At 43.3% G+C, this 12,772-nt stretch overlaps 1 protein-coding gene across 1 annotated transcript in view; it reads left to right on the forward strand.

Annotated features, from left to right (window-relative positions):
- Positions 1 to 1,453: 1,453 nt before the first annotated feature.
- LOC144769140 (serine protease 33-like) overlaps positions 1,454 to 12,772 on the forward strand; it is a 135,004-nt gene continuing 123,685 nt past the window's right edge. Inside the window, exon 1 of the mRNA XM_078653149.1 lies at positions 1,454 to 1,532. Within this exon, the coding sequence (XP_078509275.1) occupies positions 1,454 to 1,532 (79 nt within the window). The remainder of the gene's footprint in view (positions 1,533 to 12,772) is intronic.

A 12,772-nucleotide genomic window follows, 5' to 3' on the forward strand; every position in this document is an offset into this window, starting at 1 on the left:
GATTTCTCAAACATCCTCGCTATTGGGGATATTAATGTCTGATTTAGTCCAACTGTATTTGATTTAACCTTTTTTAATACCCTAGATGTTGCATTTTCTTTGTGCGTTTTACCGTTGTTCCTGATATTCTCTCCTTCCCAGAACGCATAATTCCCCAACTTCCCCAGTCAAATCGCTTGTGCTTTTCTCCGGCTTATCACTGATTATCACTGATTGAATTAGATCACAGTAGTGAAAGAAAGGAAGAAAAAGCCGGATGGAACCTGGCGGACTGTTTTCCGTTTTACTTCAACACCCTTTACAGACCCGTAGCCGCTATTTCCACCTCCCCAGCCTGTGTGCTCTTTTCCCCTACAGACTCAGTCACTTATTTCTGTGGATGTCAACGCCCAGTCATCCCAAATCCCCCCACCAGCACTTAGGTTCACATAAGACAATACATTATTAAGGTGGCGTAGTATTGGGCCTTGGCGATAACAAGCAACTAGATGACTGCGGGTACCGGGAACACCAGCCGTCAGGGTCAAGCAGTGGAGGCCGGTAGGGGCCAAGTGGATGCAGATCGATTGAACGATGGGACGGCAGCCCAGTTGGGGAGGTCAAGTCAAGCTTCAAAATCAGCTGTGCATCCGTACGTAAACTCCTCCTCTTTTAGATATTTAGGTATTTAGATAATTGCTCGTACCCCCCCCCCACACTGCACCTGCGTCCTGAGCCCCCCTGCACAACACCACGTTTGTAAAATTATGCAGTTCCACTACATGGCATAAATGTACGTTATAAATTGCTGTTTAGTCTTGCTTTACTCCCCACAGTGTCATCTACACCAGAAGCCTACTGCTCACCTCAGTTTCAGTACGGTACAATGGGCTTCTTTCAGTCAGCATCGACTTGCTAATCAGAACAGGCAGGGCAAGACTCCTGGACACCCTTGAGGATACCTGCTTTTTCAATGCCGCCGTTTTTCTCCCTTCCCGTATGCCATTTTTACTTGCATGTCACCGTGTGTCTCACCGAGCTGCCAGTCTCCTAGGCACACCAGGACACCAGGCCACCAGGCCTTCAACAAAACTAGACCTCAGCTGTTTGTCCTTGCTTCCTTTCGTGTGTGAGGGTTCTGAGCAGCCGCCACCGCTGCTTTCTTGACGTTTCAGCCTCCAGCGGCTCTCGACCTGGCTCGGCTCACAGGGGTTGCAGGTCGCAGGTATCTCCAGCGCTACCCCCCACTCCTCAAATTTTGTTCTTATCGCTCCAATATTAGGGCTCTTAGCTCAGCTTTTAGCTTTTAGTATTCAAAAGGGTCCACAGGCTGCTCTGCTCTGCTAGGCGGGAGCTGTAGCCGGGACAACAGAACTCTCCTCGTCATCCTCGGCCAGGCACAGGGCACAGGGCAATTCCAGGACGTTGCTACTGACCATGAGCAGGGACCGCGGGCCAGGAGAGCAAAGCGTCCATGCCTGCTGCCCGGCTGCTACTGAACGCTAAACGCTACGAACACACGGACTGGATCCAGGAGAGCCACGTGCCACTAGGTACGTAAAGGAATGGATTGTCATGAGCACACGGTAACCGTGGCTCATGACGAGCTGAGCTGGTCATGAGCATGGGAGGGGTTAAAAAGGCTCCCTTGAGCCACTGAGCTGACGAGCTAGTGGAGATGCACCTGTGTGCCTGTGAGAGGTACTGAGACCTGTAAGAATTTTGCCAGCCTGCTCAGCAACCCCAGATGAAAATCATTTTTTGATCTCTACTCATGACGGATAAAATCCAGAAACTCATGTGTGTGGAGATGACAGCACTAATCTGCAACAACTTTGATGGAACCCCCCTGCAAAATACCAAGTAAGCGTGCACTGCAAACTGCATTTACCATAACGCTAAGGTGCGAACTGTGCTGGGAGGTCAGCAGTGTGCTCCCACCCCTTCCTGTTCAAGATTACAAGCTGTTACTCATGCAGCTGTTATAGCAGATAAGGCTGGTGTTTGCACCATGCAAAGGCTGGTGCAAATCTCGAGTCTCAACTGTACTCTGATGGATGGCTCTTTGACGCTTGGATGGTTTTAAATAGTTATACATTGCCCCGCAGGAAGCTCATTTTAACACTGTCTATTCCCGTTATTTTTTTACCTTAAACTCTTGTCTTATCATTTAGGCAGCCTGCCAACACTTGAGCATGCCTCAATGCGAGATAAAATAAGGGCCATTAATCTGTGCAGAGTGTCTCAACAAGTATCTGATACATTAATTATTCTTTTCTGCACCTGCCATCCTAAATGAATGGCGTAAATTGCTTAGACACATGTAATAGGAGGGGTATTTGCAGGTGTTGGCAGGCCATTATTGGTGTATTAATCCAAAGTGATCCCTTTTTAAATGCTCGCTTTTTGAAATACATGCTGTTAGTAAAAAGGAAATGAACGCTTGACTAGTCGAGCCTATAACATTTTTATGTGGCTTTAGTGTAATGAATAAACACAATGTTTCACTTTGTCTGATAGTCTTTTTAAAGTGAGTTGAAAACACTACTGTATTTTGATTGTATTATTAAATTGTATTTAGTATGTAAGTAATCAAATGAATAAATAACTTGATGGGATTTGAGTATCAGCTGTACTTCAGTGGATGGATCTTGCACTCTAATTTAAGATAGGTTTTAGTGCTTCACTGACCAATAGGAGTTGTTTGGAGAAGGTGTGGTGCGAGCAAGAGTCAAATGGGGCCCCTGAGTGGATGACGATTGTAGCAGTTTACGACATCGGCAATGGTGGGATGCAAGGTCATGGTTTGGTTCCCAGTGATGGGAAGTTCAGTTGCAACAGTGACAGGGTCTGGTTGAAGGTCAAAGTTTCCGTTTATGGAAGTGATTTTGTCACAAAACAATTCTGAGACATTTTTGGAAAGGTCTTGTGAGTGAGTGATATTGCTGGAAGTGACAGGAGGAGCAAAGAAATCTTTGATGATGGAAAAGATTTCCTTACAGCAGTTAGTGCTGGCATTGGTGTCATCTGCAGGAGCTGTGCACTTGGTGTTCCCTGTTTCACTGATAGAATATCAACAGACAAAATATCTACCCACAGAAATACTGTGCTCAAAATCCTATACTTATAAATGGTAAGAACAAAAATATAAAGAAAAACAATCGAAGTCATTAATATGGCTGTATTACATATCGTTTTTGAAAAATATATAAAATAAAATAATAAATAGTAAATATTTTAAATGGTAAAAATGTTTGATTTAATATATATTTTAACAAATATAACAAATTGTAACTTAATTTAATTTAAAAACATATATATTTATCAGCAAACTAATTATAATTAATTAAATATAAGTAATTAATTCACCACAGTTGATGTTCTTCCCACAATATACCCCCAAAACACACAGCACACACATACACTTTTACAGACAAGTATTTCCACAATTAAAATAATGAATTATCAAATGAATAATTCATAATATTCAAAAGTATTAGTAATTAGTTGAAGTTAATCTAGTCTACACCCTTTACATCTATGAACTCCACAACCTTCACCCCAAAAAATGAAATTAAACAATTAACATACTTGTAAAATAATTAATTATTAATAATAAAAAAATAATTATACATTAATTACAAATAAAGGACTTCCTACCCTTTAACCCAAAAGCCCAATAGCCGCACCTAAGAAAATGCACAATTAACATATTTAACTATTAATTAATGTTAATTAACTAATTAATAATTAATTAAAATAAATTACTTTCCACCCTTTACCCCTATGAACCCACAACCCACACCTACATTTTTTACACAGTGAACATAATTAATTATTAATTAATATAAATTAAAGGATTATTAATTAATTACACATACATTACTTACCACCCTGTACCCCTATAAACCCCACAACCTGATCTCCAATTTCAGATTAAAAAAAATGAATAGAACAATTAACATGAATATATATCAATGGAAGAACTAATAAAAAAACAAAAAATATGAATTCATGTATTATAATTAAATTATTTCTCACCCTATACCCCAATAAACCCACATCCCATACACAACTGAAAATCGCAAAATGTAATTGAATTAAATGTATTAACTAATAAAAAAATAACAAATATATATTATATCATAAATAATATCTAAACAAAAAATTAACATCATATATATTTGAAGAATATACTAAAATGCATAACAATAATTAAAAAATGATATTTTCCACAGCCAAATTTTTGCAAATGATATCAATAACTTTGATATTTTAAAAATTGATGTTACCTACCTTCAAATCGATATTCTTGACATCGATATTCTTCCTGGCGATATTTACATGTCACAATATTTGAAACTTAACATTTATGTAGGATGATATTTTAAACTCTATTTTAAACTCAATAGTTTGTCTGATTACTGTGTTCCCTATCCGCTGGTGCTACCGTCTTAGGGTTGCACTTGGGAGGAGCTAGGGTATTAGCGCAGAAGTTGATTCAGCTGTTAAAGTTCTTTATGGCTTTCAGCAAGTCCCTGGTGCGCTCTGGCCAGTGCGCAGAGAGGGCAGAAGTCTCCTCCTCGTCTGTGATGCTTTTCCATCAACAGTGGGGGGGGGGGTTCTAGTGGTGGTAGGTCTGTGGTGGTGTAAGAAGAGTATGCTGAAGTTGCAGAGGGCATGGTCTGACCAGCTCATAGTTGCTTCCTTGTCGACTGTGATGTTGCTGATTGAGGAGAAAACCGGGCCCGAAAGTTGTCCGGCGGTGTGAGTGTGTTCAGAAACGTGTTGAGTGAGGCCTTGGTTTGCAAGGTTTTCAGAAAGTCCTTAGAGTTTGGGTCAGTGTGGTCTTCTAGGTGAATGTTAAAGTCTCCGAGAAGGAGGATGGTGCAGGTATTGATGATGAGGGGTGAACGAAGTCTATGATGTTACTGAATGAAATTTGTGCAGGGTGCTAGAGGTCTGTATGTGTGGATTCTGCCTAGGGAGAATTTGACTGTGATAAGTTTTTTCGAACATGAGGTGTTTCTTGTAGCTGGTGTCGAGTGTCCATGTAGTTGGTGCAGCAGATTATATTGTTCAATATAATGGTGACTCCACCTCAGGGGGTGTGCTGATGTTCTTGCCTGGAGATTTTGTAGCCAGTGGGGATGGCTGTGATGATGTCTGGTGCACAGGATGGGTTTAGCCATGTTTTCATGAGAAAGAGCAGACCCAGGCAGTAGTTGTGAAATAGGTTTTATATCTCAGTGGCATCTTTAGTGGGTGAGTGGGTGTTGAGGAGCATGCATGCAAGTGTGGCGTGTTCTGTGGGTTGTTTCGCTCTGTGTTAGCGTGACTGGGTGGTTAGTTTGTGTGAGTGTGAGTGCGTGGGATGCTGAGTATTGTTGGTGCACGACTAGTTGGCATAGGGCATGGGACAGTGCATGAGAAGTTGCAGGAGGCATTTTAGGCATGCTTGTTCCATGTTTTGTGGTTTGGCGTGGCAGCATTACAGCAAGCAGCTGTCAGGGTTGAGAGCACAGAGAAGCATTGCAGAGTAGTTTAGAAGATGGGGAATACCAAGTTTCCTGTCTCTGGGTGTAGCCCAGGCATGGAAGGACGAGCTTGCCGTGCCAGGGTAGTGCTTGCTGAGTGAGTCCTCTGCATGCCCAAGCTGTAGCCGCCATTAAGCTGGTCCTAGGTGGCGCATTGGTTTATTACCAATGGACAATCATCTGAAAATGTTCATTATCGGGTATTTGGTGCCATGCAAATTGTGTTGGAGTAATAATGTAGCTTTCTTGACGGATGATACATTAATAGGAAATGTGGCCTTATGTAATGCAAGTGTATAAGTGTATGGCCATTCCGAAGTGGTACGGAATTCTTCATCTTCGTCAGACAGTTTAAGTAAAATTGTCTCATTCACTGCCATAAGCATAGACTCTGTGTATGAAGAATAGTGCTCTTGGTCCAATTTAAAGGATTAGATTCCTATAGAGATAGTCGGCAGGTCTTAGTGAGATTATGGGGCACATTAGGATGCCATCCCGATGCAAAATGGGACAGCCCGCCATACGGGTGGGGGTCCCGTGGGGGACATTAGGATGCACCCGCACATCCCGCATGTTTAGCATTGCAGCGGGTGGTGCTGAAAGAACCGTCCGCCGAAATGCTAAAAATGCACATCATGCAGTTCAATGGACAACGTGACAGGCACCGCGCGGTGCCTGCCACGTTGTATATTGAAATGCAGGGGGGTACCATAGCTACCCCCCTTGTGCACCCACAACCCCCCAATGGGCCCGCAAGTGATTTCCGCCTGCCTTTCCGTGGCGGCATTGCCGCCACGGAAATTGCTAATATGGATGGCAGTGTCTCCCAGACCCCGCCACCATGTTAGCAGCTTTTCCGCCCGGTTGACTCTTCGACTGGGCGGAAAACCGACGGACAGTCTTTCCGTCCTCCGGGCTCCTCCCCGCCATGGTAATATGTACATGTATTTATGTACATGTATTTATATAGCGCAAATCACCGACACGGTATCTAAGCGCTTGCTTAGGGAACCCATCCTGGTATTCCCCTGTGAGATACCCCGGCAGGGTATCCACAAGGTGGAAGCCAGGCATCCCGCTGCGAGGGGCCGTAGTGGAGATTAAGCAAGCTATTGCCCAGAGTCGCAGAGTGTGACCCCGTGAGTCGAGTAGGCACCGGAGCGAGAATTGTCGAGTCCGTGGAATTTTTTAGCCCGAGGTGGGGAATCGAACCCGGGTCCAAGGCCGATCTCAGCTTTCGGGTCTGCCGCCTCTAACCACTGAGCCACGCTTCTCCACAGGGGAGGGGAGGGCAGGGGAGAATTCAGTGCGGGCGGAAGTTTTCTGCGGGCGGATCGCCACCGCCATACGGGCGCTGGCGATCTGCCCGCAATCATAATGGACCCCTCTGTGTTTTAGTAATAAATCTCTTATCTGTCTGAAAATCCAAATCTACAAACCGAATGGTCATATTTATACTTTTCAGATCTAGTCATGATCCAAGCAAGCACGTCCCAGTTATTGACATGTTGTTGCATGCTGTGATAGACTCAAAACAGTCAATGAGTATGTGCCAGAAACCTTGCAGAACCATAATGTATGTAGAAAGTCTGATGTCCCAGAGCAACACCTATGGGAAATATCTGGCACATATGTTTATGTAATCTCCTCAGCACCAGAAATGTGCGTTGTAGGATTTTGTGTTGTATCAGTTTGAACCTCTGATTTCTCGAGATCCTAGCACAATGCTCTAGTGTGCATTAATCAGGTTCTTGATCAGGTCAACATTTCATCCCTCTTTCAATAAGTCTGGAGAAAGCTGGGTCATCCCAAGTGTGCTGAAAAATGGTGGCACTCTATCATTGTGCATTCTAAAGGCAGCCCTCTGGAGGAGAGAAAATGGGTCCCATAGACCCTTAGACATCCGTTTGCCAGTGGGTGTAGTCACTCACAGCACCCACCTGCAAGGGGACCTCACACCCCTCTTAAAAGTTCATGTGGGTTGCCACCTTTACAGTGTAACATAGAGCTGCTTTGAAGAAGCTGCTCCATATTTCACTTGATTCTGCTGCACCTAGGGCAGCACGAGTTTGTGTCTGCCCTGGGGGCAGTGCATTCGCAGTAATACAGGACACTCTCCCTTTTGATGCACCTATTTAAAGGTGCGCCGTGGCGCAAACAGGAAAAATGCACATTATATTTATTATGGCCCCTGGTGGCATATATTGGGGTGGAGGCTGTGACACTGTTCATGACTTAGCATTGGCCCCATCGCTGATGCCTCTGTTTTACCCGATACAAAGTCAGTCGCCAACATGGAGTATCAAACGTATCTCTAAAGGGCGAACCATTTCCCTTCCATCATCCTTACTTGGACAAGGCCCGTTCCCGTAAGATAAAACATTCCCGTCACGATTTGGAGGGTGTGATAGGTAACTCCTTGCTGCCGTCCATCAGTTTGGCTGGATCCGGTAGTTGTCGACATTGGTATCAGATGGTAATCACCCTGATGGTTCTCCTTTACCACTTGATGGGCATTGCTTTGCCACAAGTGGTATGAAGAATTCTGGATCATGCCTAGTATAGCAGAATAGGTTTTCTCGTCTTCCTATGTCCTGAAGGAGCCCAAGTAGATGGGCTGAAAAGAGTCGACGTCCTTGAATAGAGAAGTCTGATCACAAATGTTTCAATTCATTGGAACCTAGTGGGACACACTGCAAAGCTTCTGAGGGCTGGATATTTCCTCATGTCTGTCTCCCCAATGGACTACCTCTTATATGGACTACACTTGATAAACAAAAATCACAGCCATTTCCTGGAATAAAACACCCAGAAAAATATTCATTAATTTAAAGGGCAATTTAATGGAATAAGAGTCTCCTTGGTCCTTGCAGAATGTGGGTAATCAAAATAAAGTTCCAAAAAAGCACCATTCCAGAGAGAAAGTTGGGGCAACAAGATATATCACGGTAGGATCCTTTTACAGAGCTGCAGAATCTGTAGTCCAAGACATGTCTCCACTGCCCTATGTGTGATGACAGAGTTACCAAGGACGTTTGCTACATGATGATGGGACCAGCCGAGGTGTCCTCATGGGCCATTTGGTGGAAGGATCTCCTATTCTTTCAACCTTCCAGGGATATTTGGAAGACCAATAGTATCTGGAATAGGGGGACCCACTGAGAGAATGGCGGAATATGTGGACATTTTTCTAAATCCTTTTCTTAAAAATCTCCCGTAATACATCCAGGACACCGAACATGTCCTGAGTATCCTCAGCGACATGCAATGGCAGACGGGCATGACTTTGGCTACATTGGATGTGGTGTCATTATACACCTCCATAGACCCAGACAAAGGTCTAGTGGCCGTGTCCAAATATCTGTATACAAGACCAGCCAATTTATGGCAACACCCCAAAATGATTACCACCATGATGGATCTCATTCTCAAAAACAATTTCTTCATGTTTAACCAAAAATGGTACAGGCAAACGAAGGGGGTAGCCATGGGCTCTAGATTTTCCCCTTCGTTTGCGAACCTCTACATGGGTACATTGGAGACCACCTGGATTTGGAGCACCAATGGCGCAACATGGATAGATTCAATAGTGTATTGGGGACGATACATTGATGATTGTCTGCCTATCTGGTCTGGCACACACGTGAAACTGGAAGCTTTCTTTGAATACCTCAATATGAATAACATGGATATGAAGTTCACATGCAGTTGCAGCACCAGTAAAATCACCTTCCTGGACTAAGAAATCTACATACTCAATGACACGCTACACACCAAACTCTTCCGGAAAGAGACCTCATGTAATTCTATTCTTAGAGCCGACAGCTCGCATCCCAAACATCAGAAAGACACTATACCCTACGGTGAATGTGTCAGGGCATGGAGAAATTGTAGCGAAGATGGAGAATTCCCAAATTGCATAGAGGACATGAGAACACGCTTTCACAAACGTGGCTATAACCAACAAGTTGTGAACCATGCAGTGAAAAGAGCTAAGAAACTGGACCGTAACAACACTCTACTAGTGAAAACTAAACCAACTGTCAAGAACCCGCAAACAAGAATGATCATGGACTACAACGACATTAGTCCTGTGGTTAGAAAAAGTATCAACAGGCACTGGAATATCCTTTTGGCTGACAAAACTCTGTCTCCATGCATCAGCTCCAGACCTCAGATCACATACAGAAGAGGCAAAACACTACGAAGTAGGCTCAGCCCTACGGTCCTGCCTACAAACAACCCCAACACGTGGCTCACTCCACACACAAAAGGATTCTACAATTGTGGCTGCTGCGGTGTATGTAAATGGTCTAAAAACAACACCAAACACTTTCAAGGCTACCACAAACAAAAATATGAAATAAAGGACAACATAAATTGCAACACAAAGTTCGTTGTATACATCCTGGAATGTACATGCCATACCCAGTATGTGGGCAGCACAATTCGGCCCCTCAAAGATCGCATTGGAGAACACGCCAGGGCTATGCATCAGCAAGACCCCCGTTATCCCATGGCTCTACACATAGCAACGTATGCCAGCCAATCCACACACAAGAAATTTGAATTCTATGGGATTGACATTGCCAAACCAAATATATGGGGAGTAAATAGAGAACTCCGTATACGCAGACTAGAAGCAACCTGGATTATGCGTTTGCATACTGTGAAATACGGTCAGAACATTGATTCGGAACTGCAATATTTCCTAGATCCCTGAGTACTTAGACTGATACCAGCAAAACTCCTTTTCACGCTATCTACTGCGACCTTGCTGTCTTACACCTGCGCAGAGCAGTCTTGCTTCCTTTTCTTTTCTTTTTAGCACTTTCTCATGGACACTTGCTGCTCCATTATAGATAATCACACTGTGTCTCTTTCACACCATTACACATGATGTAATTCTTGTCACCAACAGACATCTTAGCTATCAATCGAGCCATTTGTAGGATTTTACAATCCTGATGTTGAAATATGTTACGCTGTTTTCTTTCACATAGGCACTAGACCAATGTATAAATCATGACCACTTGGTTTTATATTGCCGTCCCTTAGGAATTGTACATGTACAAACATGATCCCTATTTCGCACGCACATTACGGTCAGCGTTCTAGTTTCCAGCATGTATATACTCACTTCCTGATATGCGGCGCATGCGCACCACCTCGAGGAAGTACTTCTTACATTCACAGAGGAGTACCGCCCCCTCGAAGACACATCCCGAACAGAGCCTCATTGTAACCCATTACCATAGGTAAGAGCATGATTGCATGGCTGTATACACCTAGCTTTCCTGATCCGCTTTTCCAAGCATGCAGTGTCACTACACTGTGACAAACCGGCTTGTTTTTTCACTCCTACTACAGGTTACCATCCGCAGTCGTACCCGACTGTTCCACGGAATATACCCGATTCCCATTTATACTAATGACGTTCATCCTTCGGATTCACCACAGATAACTCTACCTTACCCGGTGAGTTCCTCGCTGCCCGCGACTTTACTCACAGCTGGTTCTTGGGCATTCCCGTTGTTTATGGTCGCTGACTGTTATTTTCCCTTTTTTAATTTTTTTTCCCCTTCAGAACAGGTACCACGCCATTCACAGGTATTTCTCCTTCTCATAATATTGAGATCACGCTGTTCTCCTCGTGCACATGATTTTTCTATCTCACTCGTACCCACTACTTTTCCCACGCATCGAGACATACGTTTCAGCTGCACCGGGATCATGTTTTCAACCATAGGCGATGTACACCGCTGGTTATATTATACATGTTTGAATGGCTTATGGAACTATATATGCGTTCTATCTATGTTGTATTCGCATCCTATGTCAGTTTAAAAATGCATACAAGACCATTTATCATCACGGATTTGCATGGCTCTCGTCACCAGACATGCGTTCTATCTATCTATCTATCTATCTATCTATCTATCTATCTATCAGGGAGCCGAATGCCTCCCTGGTGTGCTACAACGCCAGTAATCTGGCATTGTAGCACACTAGGGAGGCATTCGGCTTCTCCTGGTGGGCCCGATGATGAAGCATGTCACCAACCAGGTTGGTGAGTGAGGGCTTCCTAATAATCCCTAAGAGATTTCCAGTGTGTTCTTAGAAGGGATTCCTCTTCACAGTCTTTGCCTCAGTGTTCATACACATACCTCTTTTGCGCATGACACTCTCTTTTTGTTTGATACATTTAAACCAGGGGGACCGAGAGTGTCTCTAGCCCTCTCTCTCATATTGTTTCCAAGTTTTCCTCTATACTGTCAGCACCGTTTCACTAGAGTCTAACTAATTTCCATCATCACACCTTACCCGCACTGTTAGAGCGCCTTATACCTGTATACTCCAAACCCACAACTGAGCAGACAATATTTGGAGATATGTGCATGGATATGACACCCTGGGGCAAGCACTATTGGCTAGAACTAGGTACAGATGCTGCTTCTTGTAAATATGGTCGATTGTATAGGCCATAGATGAGATACAACTACATCACACACAATAAAACTTTGTGATTAACTCTGTTTCCCAGAAGTTTTCAGAAATCTATGGGTGCATTTATTTAAAGAATGTTCTCTATGTACATAAATCCATCAATATTTGTACTCTCAAGTTATAGTAATGTAGTAGTTCTTGGTTGTTAATGTTCAGTCTTTTATCCAAAGTGTACTTGTTATAATGAGTAGTAATTGGGAGAGCTCAGGCAACCCATGATTCACCCTATGGCGGCAAAGAAGCATAGAAATTTTTCAAGGCTACATGGACTGATAAAAACTTAGAAGCACAATGTTTTCAAAGTATGGCAAAGATTAGTGTGTGACCAATTGGCCGAAAGCACAAATACCACTCAAAAGGTAAAGATTCCAGAAACGGATAGTCATTGGTCATGAATATGAAAGTGGTGGGCCATCATCGCCCATGGAAAGCATCTCATGCATTTGTAGCATTTGCTCACTGGGTTCAAGAGTTGCTTTCCACTGGCCAATTTCTTTCCTTATGGTCATTAATATATCTTCTGCAATGACCACAGCTGTATCATGAGCATCATGAGCCAATTTTGTAATCATGAAGAGTAAAGAAGATTAACGATAAATAATTTAGGCATTACCTTTTTCATCCGTCTTCCTCGTTCCAGTCCATAGAGAAATGAGTGTATACCCAAGCCATTAAATTGAGGTAAATTGCTCAATATTAAAGATAAAAGAGTCTGAATAAACACCATATTGAATTTATTTCGGAAAGTA

Source organism: Lissotriton helveticus, chromosome 7, assembly GCF_964261635.1.
Source record: "Lissotriton helveticus chromosome 7, aLisHel1.1, whole genome shotgun sequence".
Classification (NCBI taxonomy): domain Eukaryota; kingdom Metazoa; phylum Chordata; class Amphibia; order Caudata; family Salamandridae; genus Lissotriton; species Lissotriton helveticus.